Genomic DNA, 23721 nt, shown 5'->3' with positions numbered 1-23721 from the left:
CCGAACACGTGCCGCCATCAGCCAACATCCATTTACTGTCCAACTTCAAACCCACAGAACCAACTTTTTATCTTCCTCATTTATTCATTCAACTGCCGTTTTCTGGAACAACTTTCCTTCATACGTATTTCCTGAAAATTACAATCTACAGAAGTTCAAGTCCAATGTCAACAAATATCTTCTTTCGTCTTCTCATCCTCCAACCCAAGCACGGTACTATAGGTTCTAATACCTCTCATGTTTGGGGTTCACATAAAAAAAATAATAAAATAATAGAAAAAAAAAAGTAAAATTAATGGAACCTCTGATTAAAGAAGCATTGCAGGATCATCTAGACAAGACTGCAGTAATAATTCAGACACCGCATGGGTTTGTTAAGGGAAAGTTGTCTGACAAATTTGATTGGATACCATGATGGGATTACAAAGGAACTGGATGCAAAAAACAATTTTGATATATACTTGGATTTCAGGAAATCCTTTGACACTGTTGCACATGGAAGACTACTGTACCAATAACCTAAAAAATCTGAGACCACTGTAGTCACCATTACAAAAGAAAAAACCCTTTATGAAGTTACATCTTTAAGTAAATCCCACATCACTACACTGATCACTGCCACCTAGTGGTACCTTTATCTGTAAATTCTTAATGCATGAATAATCACTGCTGATAATCAGATCAAGACTGTTATTCCCTCTTGTTGCCTCTCTAACATGCTCCTGCTATAGAAAACAATCGTCCAATAAATTCACAAAAGCCTTTCGAGTGTGCGAGCGACCAACCCACAAGTTCCAGTCTACATCTGGAAAGTTAAAATAACCTATTATAAGACACTGATTTACTGGCCCACTATTTCTCTGTATAATTGTTCATTGTACTCAGAGTCATTAGGCCTATAACAAACCTAACCTCATTTTTGCTTTCTCAGTGCTTATGTCACACCAAACTCACTCAACATTGAACTGTCCATCTATGTCAACTGGATGCACTTACGTGGGTTTTATGTGTTTCTCAAATAACAGTAGAACCCCTCTTCCCTTTCTATCCTTTCTGTACACATTGTACTCACAAAATTCTAATTCTGGACATCTTATATGTGTGACACCATGTCTCTGATATCCCAGCAATATCTGGCTTTGATGTTTTCATAAGCACTTCAAATTCATCAAATTTATTTACTATACTCCTAGCATTGGTGTAAATGCAAGTATACATGCATCTGTTCTTACTCTTAGTTACTCTAGCACAGCCCATATATTTACTTATTTCATTAATCCCAGCAGTTCCTGAAATCCCCATCAACTGGCTATCTGGACTGCTGTTCATTCCAATAGAAGTAGTGGAAGAATCACTTCCACCTCGGCCTGCAGTTACTGTTAACCTGTTTGTCTGAATCTCCCCCAAGCTAGCAGTTTTCTGACCTACCTAACATTGTCTTGATAGCATCAGCAAATATTCTTGCACCCTTTCTATTTAAGTGTATCCCATCTCTGCAGAAGCATTCTCCTGCTACAAGCACAGACCATGCTGAGAAAAAGTCTACCCCATGAGCCCTGCACAATCTCTCCAGCGTTTCCTGGAGAGATTGTGCCCAAATTATTTGCTGTATGATTCTTTCGCCTCAAAGGTGGTACTTGTGCATATGTCTGTTCCGATATTCTCCATCAAAGACTTGGTAATTTGGAATCTCCTCTTTTCAATCTTCTCTTTCTTAAAATCTCTCTACCTCACTGTGTCAAATTAATCTGTTGTCTCTACCGTTCTCACAACTCCACTAATCACTTGGAGCTCTTTGGGTTCCTCTCTTTGCACCTTGACTTTCTCCAGTCCAACTTTCCTAACAGTGAGGTAATTTTCCTTGATAATTTTAATATTCACAACTCCAGCTGGCTTCCATTTTCTAGTCACAACAACCCAGCTGGTTGAGATGATCAGGCTTTTGTAATTATTAATGACCATGCACAGATTGTTCATTTACCTACAAGAATACTGGATAACCCTAATCATACAGCCAACATGCTTGATCTTTTTCTCACAAACAATCCTTCTAAGTACACAGTCGAAGTGAGTGATCCTATAGGCACCTCAGATCACAATTTGGTGATTGTCTCTTCTCCAATGGAGCCATTATCTGATGACTATTCCCAACCTCGTATTGTTTCGCATTACAAGAATGCAAAATGGGATGACCTGTGAGATTTCTTTTCTTTTCCTTGATCGAATTACTGTTTCAAAACTTCTGATGTCAATGTTTGCTCAGATCATGTCAGTGAAATTATTCTTGTAGGAATGGAACCTTTTATTAAAACACTCCACTTTAAAATCTCATCGTTTATCTAAACCTTGGTTTTCCAATAAATGTACTAAGGCTGTTCAAGAGAAGAACTCTGCATGTCATAATTGGCTTGTTTCCAATTCTTCAGTTTCATTTTCTGCCCACACCAAAACTCGACAATTGTAAAGCAATTATTAATCAGTCCAAACTAGATTTTGAACAGGCTAAAAGCAGAAAACTTGCTTGTTGCCCTAATGGCAGCCAAGCATTCTGGTCTCTTGCCAAAGCTATTGGCCGCAAGTTTTGCCCATCTCTGCTCCCACCTCTGTCAAAACCAGATGGTTCTGTTGTCACTTCAGCAAAGGATAAACCTGACCTGCTAGCATCCCATTTTTCTTCCAACTCTTGTATTAATGATCTTAGTAAACATCTCCCACCATTCCCAACATGCTCCATTCAATGCCTCCTGTGGTCTCCCATCAAAAGGATGTCAGAAGGATTTTGATGAATCTTGATGCTAAGAAAGCTCAAGGTCCTGATAGTATTTCTCCACTTTGTCTCAAAATCTATGCTCCTGAACTTGCTCTTGTTCACTGCCGCCTTTTTTCACTTTCTTATTCCAAAGGTGTTTTTCCTTCTGTTTGGAAATTAACTTATATCCAGCCAGTTCCTAAAAAGGGTGACAAATCTCTGCCATCCCATTATCGTCCCATTGCAAGTACTTCTACTCTTTCTAAAGTAATGGAGATGTCAATTAACTGCCAACTCTTAAACTACCTAGAAACTTTCCATCTGATCAACGATCGCCAGTATGGATTCTGTCAGTGTCGATCCTGGTGATATTCTGGCTTATGTTACCCATTTATGGACAAATTCAATGGAAAAGTTCGGTGAAACACGTGCAGTTGCTCTTGACATCTCAAAGGCTTTTGATTGTGTTTGGCATAAGTCTTCTAAACAAGCTTCCATCTTATGGTTTGTGAACTGTTTATTTTGTTATCCAGTTTTCCATATAATTGGGTAATAGTAGGGGGCTCCCTGTCTTTTAACTTCTCCACCAATGCTGGTGTCCTCCAAGGTCCAGTTCTTTCCCCGCTCTTTTCCTCTTCTATGTTGATGACCTTCTTCCATTGACCAGAAATCCTATCCATAGTTTTGCCAATAATAGCACATTCCATTCCACTTTCTATTTTGAGAAACCTTGCCCTGCTCAATCAGCTTCAACTTCTTGAATATCCACTACCAATTCCTTAAATACCGATTTCCAGGTAATTCTCCAGTGGGGCAAAGACAATTTAGTTGATTTCAATTCTTCTAAAACCCAGTAGTAGTGGCATGCGATGCAAGAAAGCAAGTGTATGAGCTTATGCAGCATCAGCCAAAAAAAAAAAAAAAAAAACACCATTCCCTTCAAATGCCTGTCCAGTTCCTCCTTAAATTTATTTAACCTATCAACTTCCACAATGACAGATGGAAGTTTGTTCCAGCAATTAACCACCTGCTGGCTAAAGGCAAATTTCCGCACATCTATTCTACATCTGTCTTTTCTTAATTTGAATTTATGTCCCCTTAAGTTCGTAATCTGAACAAGTGGAAGGATCCCATCAGAATTCAGCGTGCTCAATCCATTCAAGGCCTTATACACCTCAATCAGATCACCGCGCAGGTGCCTAGTCTCCAGCCACTGCAATTTGCAGAACTTAAGCCTCTCTTGGTAAGAGGATCTCTTCATTCACCAATCTTGTTGCCCTTCTCTGTACACGCTCAAGCAAATCTACATCCTTCCTAAAATGAGGCCTCCAGACCTGTACGCAGTACTCAGGCCACGCAGTACTCAAGGCGTGGCCTGACCATTGCCTTATACAGAGGGACAATCACCTCTTTTTCCCTGCTAGCAAAATTCCTATATATCATTGCCAAAACCCCATGACCTGCCCTGGCAGCCTGTCTGCATTGCTCAGAAAACTTCATATCTGACTGCACAATTACTCCCAGGTCTTTTCATTTTCTACCACCTTAAGTGTAGTACCACACAGTTGGTACGTTTCTCTGGGGTTACTTCTACCCATATAGCTCGAAACATCGCACCATCCTTAAAGGCTTCTGCTACAAGGCACCCGTCAACCATGCCCAAAGTGCACCAGTTTCAACTTTGGACTACAAACCTTGAGTATGAATTGGTTGCCTACATCTACAACTACAGAGCCATCGTCAACAAGTCACTGCAATCCAGAGGTTTGGTTTCTCCATTAACATTTTTAAACCTAATTCATACCCTTTGTTTCCAGGATATCTGAGTATTTGATACTTACCACTAACACCAGCAGCACAAGTTCATTGGACTACTCTGAGAGGTTCACCCTTTCAGAACCTGTACAAATCCCACAGCAGACAATGCTAATTTTGTCTTAATCCTCAGCAGCAAGCAATTATCCGCCAACCAGATCGGACTTCTCACTTTCTGTATGAAGTTTGCCAATCTACTGCCTAGACCTGTCATCACGCAAATCGCCAAGGGGTAGAGGCATCCTTGGTCCACCTCCCTGAAGTGACTGCTAATGACATCCACTTCAAGACAACCTCTATTCTTCAGCATGTGTGCATTGCTAACCCTAACCTCAACTGTCGCCAATATGCAGCCCTCAATTCTCTCAGAAACGACAATACCATCGTCGTTCTACTGGCCGATACAGTTGTGATGGATCGTCCCAAATATCTAAGTAAGGCTCTCTCCCTTCTACTCTATGCTAATGTCTATGAACCGCTGCAGGACCCTCCCATCAGAATCTTGGGACGATCAGAGCCAAAGGTGAATAAGTTGGTCAATGATTGGTCTGGGAAAATTTCTAATTCCACACATTTGCAATTGCATGCCATGGGCTGCCAGCTCCCACAGTTCTATGGCCTACCAAAAGTACCTAAGCCAGGCATCCCTCTTAGACCCATTGTCTCTTGTTTTCATGGCATCCTTTGACACTGTCTCTTAATTTACTACCATACCTGTTCAACAGGCAGTCATATGTGCCAGGCAACTTTTGGAGAATGACAACAGCTTACCGGACAGAACATCTCTATCTACAGAAGATAGAGGTACTGTCCTTGATTTGTGCTTGTCCAGTAACGTTGTCATGTTTGGTGACACTCTCTCTCTACAGACAAATACATGGAATGGCTATGGGTGCCTGTCAGCTCCATCATTGCTAACATCACAGTGGAGGAGTTTGAGGATTGCATATTCCTGAACACGCCAGTACCAGTTACCCTAGTCACCATCTGGGGCCAGTATGTTCGATGACATCTTCACCATCATCTCCGGAAATTCAGAAGCACAGCTACTACAACTACAAACTCCCTATCTCCCCTCATTTAGTTCACAATAGAATTAGAATCGAACAAGACCTTTCCTGGATGTCTTAGTGAGGTGCGTGGTCTCACATCTGGAAACTTCGGTATACCAAAAGCCCATGTACTGTGGTCAATTCACAAACTACAGGTCAGCATGATGTGGTTACAAAGGAACTGGATGCAAAAATAATTTTGATATCATATACTTGGATGTCAGGAAAACCTTTGACATTGTTGCACAAGGAAGACTACTATGCAAATTGGAGCAGTATGGTATTAAGGATAAGTTGCTACAATGGATAAAAGGATGGTTGAGTGGGAAAAGACAGAGTGGTAATCAATGGATGCTGCTCTTTGTGGACTAATGTTATTAGTGGAGTCCCCCAGGGTTCGGTGTTGGGTCCACTGTTGTTTTGCATATATATCAATGATATTGATGAAGGTACATCAGGCTTAATGTCAAAGTTTGCGATGATACAAAGGTTGGCAGAGTTGTTAATGGCAGTGTGCTACTGCACACCACACTTCCATTAGCTGAAATAAAATTTGGGCAGATGGGCTGAGAAGTGGCAACTGAAGTTTGACCTTGACAAATGCAAAGTACTGCATATGGGTACTACACTTAGGGTGGTAGAAATGAAAAGACATGGGAGTAATTGTGCAGCCAGATATAAAGTTTTCTGAGCAATGTAGACAAGATACTAGATCGGGTCATGGGGTATTGTCAATGATATACAGGAATTTTGCTAGTAAGGAAAAGGAGGTGATTATCCCTTTGTATAAGGCAATGGTCAGGCCATGCCTTGAGTACTGCATACAGGTCTGGAGGCCTCATTTCAGGAAGGATGTAGAGTTGATTCAGTGAGTACAGAGAAGGGCAACAAGATTGGTGAGGGGAACGAAAGGGTGGTATTTTTACCAAGAAAGGCTTAAGTTCTGCAAATTGCAGCATCTGGAGACTGGGTGATCTGATTGAGGTGTATGAGGCACTGAATGGGTTGAGCAAGCTCAATTTCTATGGGATTCTTCCTCTTGCTCAGATTACAAACCTGAGGGGGTATAAATTCAAATTGAGGAAAGACAATTGTAGAATAGATATGCAGAAATTTGCCTTTAGCCGGCGGGTAGTTGATTGCTGGAATAAACTTCCACCTGTAGTTGTGGAAGTTGATAGCTTAAATAAATTCAAGAAGGAACTGGACAAACATTTAGAGGGAATGGATGTGTAAATTTTTTTTTTTTTTCTTTTTCTTTGGCTGATGCTACATAAAGCTTGCTTTCTTGCATCACATGCTGCCTCTACTGCTACTACATCAGACAGCTTCAGCAAAGATGAATGGCATTCAAAAATTACCCAAATGTAGGGGAAGCAGTCATAAGGCATGGAGGAGACTCCACTGTAAAATATGTTATAAAATAAATTTATTTTAAATTAACTGCTTTTGAGCATTACTTTTGGGACAATCCTCATGGCAATTTTCTAATTAAATGTTAGAAATCAACTGAATTTCTCACTGGTAAATTTTTTTCGCATCTATTAAAAATTTTAAGCAAATCACTAAAATTTGTAGATTCATATTTTCTATGCATTTATATCCACAAAGTGAATAGGTAACTGTCTAAATTCATATGTGCTTTATTTACCTTGTGAGATTGGATATAATTACAACATGATGAATGCCAGTTTCACCAAATCCTTTCTTTACTTGAAAATCTTGATCCATAAGGAGAACAAATTTTATTTGTCCATCAGATGGTGTCATATATGCAAGAAAGCTGTCTTTTACAAGCATCCATCTAAAAAAAAAAAAAAAAATATATATATATATATATATATATATAACAAAATCAAAATACTGATTATGAGATTAACACCTCGAAGGACACTCAGATTAAAAGAATTAACCCATAACCAACTGCATACCCAAGATGTTGTTTTTTTTTTTAAGTGGCATGATTTTAAAACTATGCCATTTAAAAACAATAATGAAACTGCATACAAGGTTTGTTCAAAATAGCTCCAGGACCGACTCTGCTAAAAACATAGCTGAACAAAAAAAAAATATATATATATATATTTTGTAACTTAGAAATTATTTTTTTTTTTTTTTTACAGCAGGCACCAGTCTGGATGCACACACACAAAGATTATTTTTTTAGCAGTTGTTAACACAAATAATTTTGCATCACTGTTTTTTTTTTTTTTTTATAATGTTGAGTTTTATTGAAAAAAAAAAAAAAAAAAAAAAAAACAACTTCAAAGACTAGAAATGACTTCAAGCATACACTGAAAAAGCTATCAAAAGGCAGGATATCTGAATTGTACAATGGTTCACAATTACATACTATATCATCAAGGATGATGCAAACTGTGGCAGACCTTGCATGGCAAAAAATTATGAACCTGTGTCCTGCATTAGAATTATTTGTACAAATCATCAAATAAGATCTGAAAACAAAGCCTCTCGAGTTGGAATAGCGACTGATAGTCATCAAGCCACCATTGTCTGATATTTGAAGCATGAAAAGATTATGCAACTTCATTGCGCCCAAGTTTTTAATAACAGATCAGATGGATTTCAAAAGTTGAAATTTGTGATAGCGAACCAGGATTTGTAAAACCAATACATGGATCACAGGCAAAAATATCAACCCATTGAATGGGTCTGTCTCTGGTGAGGGAGGGGGAAATTATTAAATTGACAAGTCTAAAGGTAAAGTTATGGTAAAAGTCATGACAGCATTATTTATTTATTTTTTAATTATGAATATATATGAGGAAGTCATATGGTCAGATATCGTGCAATCGGAAAGAAGAGAAACCTTTTTTTCTGATTGCATGAACTGAAAATTACTTAATGACAATGCTCCTGATCATCTGTATAACCATTTCTAAACACCTGTCCTTTTCCAGTGAAACAGAATTATGATAAATGCAGTCAAGGAACTTAAGTTTTTTTTGTAAAAGAATTCAGAACTGAATTTTTATTTAAACAAATAAAATATTTACAGTGTATTATTCATTACCATTCTAAAAATAATGGACTAGGGTCTTCATATAATTTTTCCCATCAGTTATTTAATTGCAAAAAAGTTTCCTTAAAGTCTAAAAATTTATAAGTGATGTTTGTTACAGCTGCTATAATTGTCCAGAGATCAGGTCTTTTTTTCTGATTACATCTTTCAAGCATTTAATCATTTCTAGGTACACTAAGAGTCTTATTGTTATATGGCTTCTTGATATAAATTCACAATCAATTAAATTGGTCTGCATTTTACAAAGAGGTTGCTAATGTTTTATTGATGATTAAAAAATCTGACCTAAATTTTTAATGGAACTACATTTTTCATGCATTTCATAATCGCAAAACCTCCACACATGTATGGCACACTTCATGAGAGCCAAACTTATCTCTGGTCACATAATTTAATTTTAAAATATGTGGCATAAACATTTTTCCTAAACAATGTTATACCCTGCCTTTGTTTCAACATAATAAAAAAAAGGTAAAGTGCAGCCATTATCAACCCACTGCAGGATGGAAGCCTCCTCAACAATTCATGCTGAGGGAAATGGACCATAATCTACCACGCTGGTCCAGTGCGAGTTGGCAGATCGACCGTATTCACCAGTCAGGGGCTTGAACCCCAGTCTACTCAAAGAGCGTGTGCTACTGCACTCCCGCTCCTGACCACTCGGCTATGGAGGCCGCTTTCAACATAATATATCTGGATTATTAACACAACAAGGAATTGCAACTGTTAAAGAATATGTAAATTTTCATATTCTTTAACAGAATATGAAAATCACATTATAAGCAGATACTAGTTAGCATAACTGCACCAGAAAACAACTAAATATGGAAGAAACACTTCAAGTTTATACAGCTACCTGACTTGCAGGTCTTGACATGTCTTAACACATCTGGGCATGCCAATACCTGTCAGTCATAAAGATAGTATTATGCACATGTATACATGCAATATATACATGTGCATAATACTATCAATTTATATACAAGAAAAAACAATTGTGTTCAGAAAAAAAAAAAGCTGCATGTGATAGATAAAAATGGTTTGAATTTTTAGAATCAGCACTTAAAGTACACCCAGACACAACATGAATTTTAGACACATCAAAATTTATGCAAACCAATGTTATTAATTTATCAGAAAGGAATTTGTAAGAGATAAAGGAATTTATATCCTTTATAGCAAAAAATAAAAAAATAAAATAATAATAACAATAAATAAATACAACTGTTGTCAATCTGTTTTTTTTTTTTTTTTTTCCTTCCTGGGGGATTTTCATTCTGAGGACTTGTCACTGTTGTTTTTATTAAACTTGAATCAACATGAGCAAATATTAATGCTTGGGAATAAAAAATTTTGCATAAAATTTCCCATTTAAAATAAAGATATGTTGGCTTGGCAACTACCACAGGACATTAAATAAATCTTTATTGAGAAGTGCAGAGTTACAACACAATATCCTATTATGGCGACAAGCACTAGGGGTTCACATTTAGCAGCTTGAGAAAAACAGAATAAAATACAACATACAAATACATAAAAACAGAATACAGCTTAGCAATGATTCAGCAGGGCTCCAGTGATGACAGATTATTTCAACCTGGGGATGGGAGCATCATGATCCTCTTTTAGTAGATCAGGGATCAAGGGCTTTGATAAAGTTGTATTTGTCTTTTTTTGTTACTGATTAGGCTGTCAAAAAAAAAAAAAAAAAACACCCTTCCCATTTCACCTATCCATTCACTCCAAATGCTTGTCTAGTTCTGCCTTGAACTTATTTAAGTTTTCGACCTGAAGGAACTGTACAATTCCAAAATCAAGAATCAGTTTATAATCATTGGAGGGAACCTGAATGGAGTCAGTGTCTATAGCATTTCTTACTGCTTGACTGCATGTTCCTTTCCAGATATTCCAACATGCCCTAGAATCCATAAAAATATAATGGTCTTGTTTATTGTTACTAAGTTGAAATATTTGTGATCTGAATTGTCTTAACAGTAGCTGTGAATTTTGAACTACATTCCAGTGCACCACTACACTCAGACTGTATAAATGGTCTCTGGGCTAAAGAGGCTAGTTAGGGTTTGAACCATTCTAACAGCATACAGGTCTGTTGTAAAAACACTATTCATGGAGTAGTGAGACAGCAGATGCTGGAAAGACCATTGCAGCTCATACAACTGTGGTTTTAAGCCACCAGTATAAATATGCAGGGCTTGTGCATTGGCCTTTATATGGGCAGCATATAGCCATTGAAAAGTTTATTTTCCAGGGTGTACCTCCCAATGATGGAAGCAGCTATCACATAAGTGTATGCTTATTTTCCATGCAGGTTGCACTGTTTATGTGTATTGATATATACTGGTCAGTTGTATATTCCACAGCAGCATTAGTCCTTGTAGATGGATTCCTGCAGGTTTCTTTTCTTGAGGTTTATAATCCCTGGAGGATCATGATGGGGGTGAGAAGGGAGACTGTGGATTTTGACTACATAATTAAGAAATATGCATCTTTCTCCAAAGGTGAAAGTCATTGGCATCTATATATAGACTTTTAACCAGGCTTTAGTATTTTATGGTGCATTAGCATCTAAGGCTATAATGTGCCAAATCTAACCAGGCAAGTGATGAAAGTGCTGAGAGCACTGTGTTGTACTGAGCTAAGATATTCTAAAACTTATATCTGCCAAGCGACTCAGAAGCCTATGGCAGATATAAGTTAATCTGTAATCAGGTCACAAAGGAGGTTCGGCAGGCGAAGGCTGATTACGAGAAATCCTTGGCAAAAGTTTCTAAGAAAAACAGCAAGGATTTCTTTACTTATATAAACTCTAAAAGGAAAGGGATGAATCTGATTGGTCCACTTGACATCGATGGTTCGACTGTTGATGATCCTGCTCAGATAGCAAACAAACTGAATGAGTATTTTGCATCTACATTCACACATGAGGAATTATTAAGGTTTGAAAATGGCAGAAGGTTATCAAATTGTAGCAGGATACTTAATGATTTTGTAATAACTGAGAGCAAAGTGGAAGAGAAACTGTTGAAGTTAAACGTAAGAAAAGCACCTGGGGTGGATGGGATCTATCAAGTTATATTCAAGGAGGCGGCAAAGCAACTAAGCAAACCCTTAGCCATAATTATGAGAGCATCCTTGGACTCAGGGGAGGTTCCCACTGACTGGAGATGTGAAAATGTATCCCCAATTCACAAAGGGGGTTCGAAGGGTGATACGAGTAATTACAGACCAGTTAGTTTAACTTCTGTTCCGGGTAAAATAATGGAGTCGCTGGTTAAAGATGCATTGCAGGATCATCTAGACAAGACTGCAGCAATAATTCAGACACAGCATGGGTTTGTTAAGGGAAAGTCTTGTCTAACAAATTTGACAGGATATTATGATGTGGTTACAAAGGAACTGGATGCAAAAAATAATTTTGATATCATATATTTGGATTTCAGGAAAGCTTTTGACAGTGTTGTGCATGGAAGACTATTGTACAAATTGGAGCAGAATGGTATTAAGGGTAAGTTGCTACAATGGTTAAAGGATGGTTAAGTGGGAGAAGACAGAGGGTGCTAATCAATGGGTGCTGCTCTTTGTGGACTAATGTTATTAGTGGAGTCCCACAGGGTTCGGTGTTGGGTCCACTGTTGTTTTGTATATTTATCAATGATATTGATGAAGGTATATCAGGCTTAGTGTCGAAGTTTGCAGATGATACAAAGGTTGGCAGGGTTGTTAATGACAGTAATGGCAGTGTGCTACTGCAACAGGATCTAGATAATTTGGGCAGATGGGCTAAGAAGTGGCAACTGAAGTTTAACCTTGACAAATGCAAAGTACTGCATATGGGTAGAAGTCACCCCAGAGAAACGTACCAACTGTGTGGTACTACACTTAAGGTGGTAGAAAATGAAAAAGACCTGGGAGTAATTGTGCAGTCAGATATGAAGTTTTCTGAGCAATGCAGACAGGCTGCCAGGGCAGGTCATGGGGTTTTGTCAATGATATATAGGAATTTTGCTAGCAGGGAAAAGGAGGTGATTATCCCTCTGTATAAGGCAATGGTCAGGCCACGCCTTGAGTACTGCGTACAGGTCTGGAGGCCTCATTTTAGGAAGGATGTAGATTTACTTGAGCGTGTACAGAGAAGGGCAACAAGATTGGTGAGGGGAATGAAGGGATCCTCATATCAAGAGAGGCTTAAGTTCTGCAAATTGCAGTGGCTGGAGACTAGGCACCTGTGCGGTGATCTGATTGAGGTGTATAAGGCCTTGAATGGGTTCAGCACGCTGAATTCTGATGGGATCCTTCCACTTGCTCAGATTACGAACCTAAGGGGGCATAAATTCAAATTAAGAAAGGACGATGTAGAATAGATGTGCGGAAATTTGCCTTTAGCCAGCAGGTGGTTAATTGCTGGAACAAACTTCCATCTGTCGTTGTGGAAGTTGATAGGTTGAATAAATTTAAGGAGGAACTGGACAGGCATTTGGAGGGAATGGTGCGATTTTTTTTTTTTTTTTTTTGGCTGATGCTGCATAAGCTCATACATTTGCTTCCTTGCATCACATGCCACTACTACTACTAATACAGTCTTTTGTGCAGAGTCAGAATAGTCATGGGCTCCAGGACTTAAATAGTTAAATAGAAAGAGTGCAAGAATATTTGCTGATGCTATCGAGATAGTGTTAGGTGGGTCGGAAAACTACTAGCTTGGGGGGATACAAGGACTAATAAATTAACAGTAGCCACTGGCAGAGGTGAAAGTGATTCTTGCACTGCTTCTATTGGAATGAGCAGCAGCCTGGAAAACAAGATGCAGGATATTTCAGAGACTGCTGGGAGTTATGGCGGTACAAGTAAACACATGGGTTATGTTAGGGTAGCTAAGAATAGGAACAGGTGCATGTATACCTGGCCGACTGGGCTAGCCGTGTGGGTAAAGTGCCTGCCTGGCAACCCAAAGGTTGCGATTCGAATCCCGCCTTGGGCCAAAGTACTGCAAAAAACCTTGGGAGGTGCACTATGGCCACAGAAGCTGATGCGCCAACAACTACCAAAAAAATGTATACTTGTGTGTACACCAATGCTAGGAGTTTGGCAAATAAATTTGAGGTATTGCTCGAAACATCAAAGGCAGATATTGTTAGGATATCAGAGATGTGGCGTCACACAGATATAAGGAATGCAGAACTGGAATTTGGGGAAGTACAATGTGTACAGAAAGGACAGAGAGGATAGGAAGGGAGGAGGGATTATGCTATTAGTTAAGAAACAAAATCCAAGGAAGTGAAGCCAGTCGACATCGCTGGACAGTGCAGTGTCGAGCCAGTTTGGTGTGACATAAGCATTGGGAGATCAAAATGGAGAGTGGGAGTGTGTTATAGGCCTAATTACTATAAGTATAATAACAAAACTGTACAGGAAAATGGAGTAGGCCAGTAAATCAGTCTTATGATGGGGGATTTTAATTTTCCAGATACTGACTGGAATTTGTGGGTTGGTCACTCAAACACTAGCAAGGCTTTTGTGGATTTATTGGATGATTGTTTTCTACATCAGCATGTTTGGGAAGCAACTAGAGGGAGTAATACTCTTGATCTGATTATCAGTAGTGATTCTTCATGCATTAAGAATCTGCAGGTAAAGGAACCACTAGGTGGCAGTTATCACAGTGTGCTGAAGTGGGATTTACTCAGAGGTAACTACCATCATGGGTAAAGGGAAGGGTTTTTGCTTTCATAAAAGGCAAATATGACGGTCTAAGACAGTATTTAAATTCTATACAGTGGGGCCAACTGATGATGTTACCAACAGCAAATTAAAAATGGGAAGCATTCAAAGAACTTATCTTGGAAGGTACTAGGCTTTACATACCAACTGAGAAATATTGTTCAAGGTTTAGGCCTAAATGGATGTCAGATGAATTAATGAGACATATGACAGAGAAGAAAAATGAATGGGATACATATAAATTAACAAATTATTAGGAGAAGATCCCCAAAACACATTCATGATTTGTGCTATTTATAGGCCACCAGCAGATTCTATAAACAGCTTTCTAATAGAATTAGATAACATAATTCTGCAATGGGATGACATACAAGCAGATAAGACTATACTAGTAGGAGACTCCAATATCAATTTACTAACTGATGAAACAGAAAATGTAACACTCAGATACTCTGCAATCTTAAACAATTATGGATTTGAACATACCTTATTTGGAATAACTAGGCAACAAAGGATGGTGAGTGATACAACAGTAAGCTCATGCTTAGATCACATTATAACAAATATAAAGTTGAAGTATGCAAATTTCTACATACTATTAAATCAACTTTCAGATCACAGAAAAGTGCATACTAATAATAGATATGCACTCAAAACAACATCCATGTGAAGATATAAAATTAACCAATGTTGCAAAGAAAAATTATTTATCAACAGGTAAACTGAAACAGAACAGGGAAAACTTGTTAATACAAGAGCAAATATTCTACACAACAAATGTAAATGACTTTTCAAATAAGATAGTACAAATGATAAACAATTCAAGGTTAAATATGGAGAGAAAAGTAAATCACTCAGATTGCAACATAAATCCTAGGAGTAACAGGATTAAGCACAAGAAACCTTGGATGACAAAAGAAAAATTAATGGTACAAAGAGATAAATACTTAAGGCAGTATAGAAATTGTCCAAAGATAGAACATTATCATAATTATAAAAAAACACTAAGAAATAAATTGACAGGTATGATTAGAAAATAAAAAAAAAACACTTATTACAATCAACTTTTTATGGATAAGCAGATAACTCAAAAGGAAAAATGGAACATTATAAATAACCTACTAAGTACAAGGAAAAAAAAAAACAAGGGGAAATCAAATTAAAACATTATTAGAACAGATCTCTGGTACAAACAAACAATGAGGCTGCAAATAGATTTGCGAAAGCTGTATTAGATCTCAGTAGATACAACATACACTATTGCCAAGACTCCTTTGCTCAAAAAGATAGTCCTCCTCAGATAGTGAACTCTTAGCTCCACAGTACATGGAAATTCTTAAGATCATAGAACAGTTAAAGAACAAGAAAACTGGACTGTATTACAGTAACCAAAGTAAAGAGAAATAAACAGTTCACTGTTCTCTTGGTGGAGCTTATAGCACGAATCGGGAAATTATCCTACAAATCTACTTTCCTTTAAAATACTCCCTATATATAAAAAGGGACAACCTGATGACTTTTGTAATTATAGATCAATTACAATTCAGTCGGTTATAAATAAAATAATAGAAAATTATATATTTTCCCATATAAGCAAATATTTACATCAGTATGGACTGTTAACTCTCTATTCTCATATCAGAAGGGCAAGAGCACACAGACATTATTAGAAAGTTTAGTAGACTCTTTTAACTTTCATTTAAACAACTTCATGATTTTATTTATTGATTTGACCAAAGCATATGACTTAATTGATATCCCAATCTTGAAACAGAAATTACTGAAATATGGTATAAGCGGAAGAATCAATCAACTCTTAGCATCTTATTTAAGCAAAAGAAAAATAACAGCAGAAGTAGGGAATACAAAGGGAAAATCATATAATGTAAAGAGAGGAGCACCTCAGGGCACTCATGTTCAACATCTATATAAATGACATATTCGAAGAAATAAAGAACTCCTTTTTAAAAATTTATGCAGATGATATAATCTTATATACAATTGGAAAGAACCTGACAAAAATTGCAAAAGATTTACAGCAGGATGTAATAAATTTACAAAATTGGTTGCATAACAATAAATTAGCACTCAGCTTTAAAAAAAATTTCTGGTATTTAGACCTCCTCATCAAACCCTGGACATTCATCCCTCTATTAAATTACATGAACATAAATGCCTACATGTTCAGGATTTCCAGAATTGCAAATGTCTAACAGTGAGAGAAGTTTCAAATCACTGTTACCTTGGGTTATGGATTGACTATAGTCAAAGTTGGGCAATGCATATAACAAACTTGTACAAAAAAAATAGATTTTACGTTTACTTTTTTTATTACATTAAAAATAAGTTAAATCTAAGAACAAAAGTTACCTTATATTATGCATTAGTGGACTCCCAACTCAATTATTTAGTAAATGTATGGGCACGAGCAAATATAACTGAAATAAGGGTAATAAACAACTTACTTAACAGGATTCTGAAACTTTTAATGGGGACAAACTCTTGGAATGATCTGAATAAGAGAAGGCAATTTTTGTTGAAATATAAAATACTTTATCCAATTCAAAAACTGAAATTTATTTTTGAAGAATCTTAACACTATTTATGAAGAGTCGATTCTTCAAAGGAATGTATCACATAACTTTAGAATCCAAAAGCAATTGTTTTGCCTCACCCTAGGGTACTAAATAGATTTGGAGATAGGCACACAATGAAAGTAATAAATAACTTGTTGGCTAGTGTTGATTTCAGGCTCAGGAGAAGTTATTCTATCTCCAAATTAAAATTCCTAATAAGATTTTTGATACTCAATGATACAGTAGATTAGACCTGATATGCAGATCAATTACTTTCTGTTTGCAGTGTGGAATGTACTATGTGTAATGAGTTCATTGTATTTTCTGCAAAAACTGTTGTAAATGATGAATTACAACTTGTTGTCAAGAAATTCACTTTTCTTAACATGTTCTTTTATTGTAAACAAATTCTCTTGATAAAAAATTGTATTGTATTAATGGGGCACAGTGGTCCAGTGGTTATAACACTGGACTACCAGCCTGATAGACCCGGGTTAGAGTACCGCCTTGGCGGAAGCAGCTCCATCACGCTGGGAGACTGGTATAATAATAGTAATAAATTAGAATAACAATAATAAATTAATTAACAGTAATAAAAATTAATAAAATAAATAAACATCGTGAAAGTTTCTCCAAGGACCTACCTACCCCAAGGTCAGAGTGGCGGCTAAGGCAGATTATGGCACCATCTGGCATCACTCCCGAGAACTACCACTGGACATAAGCCGAAGCTAAACAGGTCCCCCTCCATAAATGGATGATGTCACAGAGAAATATTAACCATACTGCATCGAGTGTGGCACAGGATAAAGTCACTCGTGTTCAGGCCTTAGGCAGAGAGGTCAGTTCGAAAAATCAGAGACAGTCTCCAGAGGAAGATAGTGGAGTGAGTGGCGCTGTCCCCCATATGGCTACCATAAGAGCAGGGCAAGACCATCAGCCCCACCAACTGGAAGTACTTCCTGCGCAAGTGACCACCCAGGATGGAAGAAAATGCTAACGCATGAAGTGGAACATCGAAATGAATACGTACATCATGCAAGCATACTACGAAATAATGAAGTTGGAGACCGATATGACAACTTACAGGACAAGACTACATACCAAATGGCTGGAATGATTCCCGGATATTAAGGTCACCGAACAGCAAATAGCAGACCAGAGAAGGACCATCGTCACAAAGAACCTGATAGCTCCTGCAATCTTGGAAAAAATCAATCAGGAAGTGAGCAATCAACTACAAAGTATAAAGAATATGGAACCAGAAGAGGAAGAACATACCACTGCCAAACCAGAAGAGGAAGAGCAAGAAGAAATACAACCCACAGCAGCTGAGGAGGAAACAGACGAGGTCATGATATCCAGAATAGAGGACGAGTGGAAGAAGGCCCTAACAGAATTCGAAGGAATGGACCCACAAAGACTCACGTGATACAGAAGCAGAGGCCAAACAGAACCTTGTGGAGAGTCACAGACCACCTGAATGGACACATAATACTGCATTACCTCGACAGCAACAGTGCAATACTGAAGGCCATCCACACAGCCATGTATTGTGCTGCAGTAGCAGCCACGTGGATTAATGGGAGAGAAGCGAGAGACCAGCAGCAGAAGAACTGAAAACAGAAGGAACTACCAGCTGGGGAAAGAAGACTTCAGCAGAAGATAGAAGAATTAAGAGTCAAGATAGGCCAATTGACCCAGTACCAACGGGGCAATACAAGTAAGAAATTAATTGGAAAAGTGAAGAGCATCCAGAAGAGAGACAGCGTCCACAGTAAACATGAGACAAAAAATCAGAGAAGAATAAGAATAATAATTCCTTATCCACTTTGCTCTCAGTTATTACAAAATCATTAACTCCCTGTTAGAGTTTGATAAACATCTGGCCCTCTCCGACTTGAATAACTCCTCATGTGCGAAATTTGGATGCAAAATACTGATTTAGTTTGGAGCTAGCCGAGAATGATCATCTACAGTTGAATCATTGATATCAACTGGACCAATCTGATTCATCCACTTCCTTTTAGAGTTTATATAAGTAAAGAAGTCTTTGCTGTATTTCTGTCAATCAGATCACCTCGCAGGTGCCTAGTTCCAGACACTGTAATCTGCAAAACTTAAGCCTTTCTTCGTAAGAGCAACCCTTGGTTCCATTCGCTAATCTTGTTGCCCTTCTGTATACTCTTTCCAACAGCTCTACATCCTTTTTAAAACGAGGCCTCCAGACCTGTATACAGTACTCAAGGTGTGGCCTGACCATTGTCTTATACAAAGGGATAATACATCCCTCCCTGTAGTGGAGGGATGTTGTTGTTATTTGGTTTTCAGGAGCATTAGCAACTAAGGCCATATCGCTCTGGGAATATGCGGTGGTCATTCCCTGACCTTTTCGCATCCTCGTATTTGGTGATGACGGGCTCGAACCACAGTCTAATCAAGAAGCGTGTGCTACGCACTGCTGCTCCTTCCCATCTGGCTACGGAGGCACCGGGGAAGGATGTATTTTCCTTCACATAACACTACAAAAAGAAATCCAGATTTGTTCCATGAAATGCTAACACACGGAACACTTTGTCCAGCCCGGTCGCCATTTTGCCATTCTGGTGAATGTAGCACTGCTTAGTGGGTAGAATACAAAACTGGCAGTTGAGTGCCAATTTAAAAAAACTTATTGAATTGATCTTTCAGCTGGTATGTGTTTCATGAGTGTAGCTTGAAGTAATTCTGAATAAAAAAAAATATCAAATTTGGAAACACCATTTACAGATACCCTGTATATAAGCTAGTCTGTAATCAAATCAACAAGGTTAGGCAAGCGAAGGTAGATTAAGAGAAATATTTGGCAAAGGATGCAAAGGCTTCTTTCCTTATATAAATTCTAAAAGGAAGGGGATGAATCAGATTGGGTCACTTGATATCGATGGTTCGACGGTTGATGATCCAACTCAAGTAGGTGACAAATTGAATGAATATTTTGCATTTAAATTTACACAGGAGGAATTCTGTAGGGAAGTGGAGGCCATACGTTTATCAAACTCTAAAAGGGAGATAAATGATTTTGTAATAACTGAGAGAAAAGTGAAGGAAAAATTGAGGTTAAATACAAGAAAGGCACATGGTGTGGATGGGATCTATATGGTTATATTAAAGGAGGTAGCAAAGGAAGTTAGCAAACCCTTAGCCATAATTATGAGAGCATCTTTGGATTCAGAGAAGGTCCCCACAGACTGGAGATGTCCAAATGTATCCCTAATTCACAAAGGGCGATCAAAGGTTCAGACGAGTAATTAAAGACCTATATTTTAACTTCTCTTCTGGAGAAAATAATGGAGTCACTAGTTAAAGAAGCATTACAGGATCATCTACTCAAGACTGCAGTTATAGTTCAGACACTGCATAGGTTTGTTAAGGGGAAGTCTTTTCTGACCAATTTGATTAGATACTATGATGTGGTCACAAAGGAACTGGATGCAAAAAATAATTTTGATATCATATACTTGGATTTCAGGAAAGCTTTTTATACTGTTGCACATAAAAGACTGCTGTACAAACTGGAACAGTATGGCATTAAGGGCAAGTCAGCGGACACTGCTCTTCATGGAGTCCCCAGGGTTCAGGATTTGGGTCCATTGTTGTTTTCTATTTATCAATGATATTGATGAAGGTTGGGAATGTTGTTAATGACAGTACGCTACTGCAACAGGATCAAGAAAAGTTGAACAGATGGGCTGAGAGGTGGCAACTGAAGTTTAACATTGACAAATCCAAAGTACTGCATATAGGTAGCAGTAACCCTAGAGTAATGTACAAACTGTGTGGTACTACACTCAGAGTTGTGGATAATGAAAATCACCTGGGGTAATCGTGTTGTCAGATATGAAGCTTGTTTGTTTGTTGTTTGTTACTTGGTTTTTAGGAGCATTAGCAACTAAGGCCATATTACTCTGGGGATATGCAGTGGTATTCCCTGACTTTTCCGCATCCTCCGTATTTGGCAGTCACGGGCTCGAACCCCAGTCTAATCAAGAAGCGTGCGCTACGCACTGCTGCTCCTGCCCATCTGGCTACGGAGGTGCCAGATATGAAGCAGTGCAGACAGTGTGCTAGAGCATGTTATGGGGTTTGTCAAAGATAAACAGGAATTTTGCTAGCAGAGATAAGGAAGTGATTATCCCTTTGTATAAAGCAGTGGTCAGGACACACCTTGGTACTGCATACAGGCCTGGAGGGCACATTTTAAGAAGGATGCAGAGTTGCTGGAACGAATAAAAAGAAAGGCAATGAGATTGGCAAGGGAACAAAGGCTTGCCTTATAAATACACAGTTCGGCTACCATTCATAGGGATAACAGCCAATATTCACGTAGGCATTGGGTCCACTAGATGTCTATACATATCTGCAGCATTGCTGCCTGCAAGGCTTTCCCACACTGTTGGAATAGATGGATGCACGTCCATCTGCCTCACTTCCCATTTGAAAACATCCCAACAGGTGTTGTTGGACTGAGGTCAGATGAATTTGGAAGCCAAATTCACCTGACCTCAATGAAATTGGATTTCAAAGAAATAAAATCAAATTTCATTTTTACAAATTTTCAAAACTGAAAACTTTGTACACATCTGCTTCTCAGTATAAATTTGCTCTTGTTTTGATCTGTTTTTCCAACATTACATAGGTGTTATCTTCACCGTATCAAATTGTATGATATCTTCATTGCATTCATCGAACTGCTCATGCAAATTGTTGAACTGACGGCATGACACACTGTCTTGGAAGATCCCGTATTCGTGCAGGAAAAATGCAACACAGGAGGGTGCATGGTCTTCTAAGCGTTGCCAGTAGACTTCAGCAGTGAAATGTTGGTCCATACACACTGAGGATCCTAGTTTTTGCCAGTGAAACATGTCACAATTCAGTGATCACTGAGTGTAGGTAACACATTATATACAAAGGAGAAGAGATATACATACCAGACAGGGAGGGGGGGCTTCCCTCTAAGTATCTAGAAGGTCAGTATGATAATCATCACATCTGTGACAAAATAGTAATAGTATTCACCATTAGTGCAAGTAATGATAAAGGCTTTTGCTGCACTGAAAACCCCCCACTAAACAGATAAAAAAATACAAATTATATGCTTCCCCTCCTCACATAGGTAACTATTCTGTTCACCTTTGAATTTATTTAAACTGTCAGCCTCAATTACCTTGCAAGGGAAACTTGTTCCAGTAATTAACAACTTGCTGGCTATAAGAAAACTTCCTACAATCTAATCTAAACCTCAACCCCTGTAATTTGAATTCTTTATAACAGTGAAAATGCAATCTTCATTCATTATACTAATCCCTATCAGAGCCTTATAAACCTCAATCAAATCACTCTGAGGTGCCTGGTTGCCAGCTTTGTAGCCCGCATAAGTCTTTCCTCATATGGTCATCCTTTTGCCGATCTCACAATTCGAGTTGCCCATCCTTGGACCTATTCAAGAAGCTCACCATCTTTTTTTCAGATGAGGTCTTCGTACTTGAACACAGTATTCCAAATGTGGTCTTACAATTCCCTTATACAGAGTAGTATGATCCCCCTATCTCTACAGGATGACATTCAATAAATCGACAGGACACCATAGGATTTCTTGGCTGCCTGTTTACACTGTTCAGAAAACTTCATATCTCCTCATATCATAACTCCTAGATCCTTTTCCTCCTCCAATGCTTTCAATTCAGCCCCTAACAAGTGTATAATTTATTTGGGGGTTGCTATTCCTCAAGTGCATTTAGCAGCATTATAACATAGCTCCCACTTCTCTGACCATTTTTGAAGTCTGTTTTAGTCATCCTGATGGAGTGCTGCTTAGCACTGATTATTAACGAATCTACTAATCTTTGTGTAGTCTGCAAAATAGTAACAATTCACCTGACCTCAATGAATTTTGACATCATGAGTTCTATGCTTTCGTCAGTCATTTATGAAAATTAGAAACAACAGTGGTCCAAGAACTAATCCTTGGGGGACTCCACTCCTGACGTTACACCAATCTGAAGAATATCCATTAATCACAACCCTCTCTCTTCTTCCCTGCAGCCACCCAGCAATCTTAGAATTTTTCCAGTAATCCCAACATGTTCCAGCTTATACAATAAACTCTCATGAGCGACTGAGTCAAAGGCCAAGTTAAAATCCAAATCAACTACGTTGAAATTGTTTCCTACATCTAGCCCATAAGCAACTGTGTCAAAATTGCCTATTAAGTTAGTTACACATGGTTTTCCCTTTACAAAGCCATATTGTGTCCCCTTCAGAATGCCATATCTATCTTAATATTCCTGGATTGTATTCTTAATCTTTGTTTCTATGATTTTTCCTATTACTGAAGTCAGCTAACCAGTCCATGGCTATGAACTTCACTCTTGGAACCGGCATTATGTATTATGATATGTTGGCACTTCTCCAATCCAAAAGGAATCTTTCTCTCCCTCCCCAGTCCAAAGATGATCTTATAATTAACCTCAATACACTCCTTCATGCTCTTCGTCAAAACTGCCAGGTATATGTCATCAAATCCAGGAACCTTACTTGCCTGTATGCTCAAATGTTTTTCGAATAAACAATCATCTGTAATTATGAAATCATTAATTTCGTATGGCTCAGTCTCTTCCCAACATTCGTTAGCAAAGACCGATGCAGAGCACCTATTCAATTCGTCCACAACATCAGCTGGGTTATCTAATACTTTCTCAGCAC

The 23721-nt window shown here is 38.1% G+C and overlaps 1 protein-coding gene across 6 annotated transcripts in view; it reads right to left on the bottom strand.

Annotated features, from left to right (window-relative positions):
- The window catches only part of LOC150076347 (phospholipase D1-like), a 496427-nt gene that overhangs the window by 317816 nt on the left and 154890 nt on the right, over positions 1–23721 (bottom strand). For 5 of the 6 annotated variants that reach the window (XM_090387709.1, XM_090387710.1, XM_090387707.1 and 2 more), the window contains exon 8: positions 7268–7420. The exons of the other annotated variant lie outside the window; for it this stretch is intronic. In XM_090387709.1, the coding sequence (XP_090243835.1) occupies positions 7268–7420 (153 nt within the window). The remainder of the gene's footprint in view (positions 1–7267; positions 7421–23721) is intronic. 6 annotated transcript variants of the gene reach the window in all.

This window comes from Mastigoproctus giganteus, chromosome 13 (assembly GCF_048544385.1).
Source record: "Mastigoproctus giganteus isolate SK-2022 chromosome 13, ASM4854438v1, whole genome shotgun sequence".
Lineage (NCBI taxonomy): Eukaryota > Metazoa > Arthropoda > Arachnida > Uropygi > Thelyphonidae > Mastigoproctus > Mastigoproctus giganteus.
Note: the sequence above shows the minus strand (reverse complement) of the source record. Positions and strands in the feature narration are given on the sequence as shown.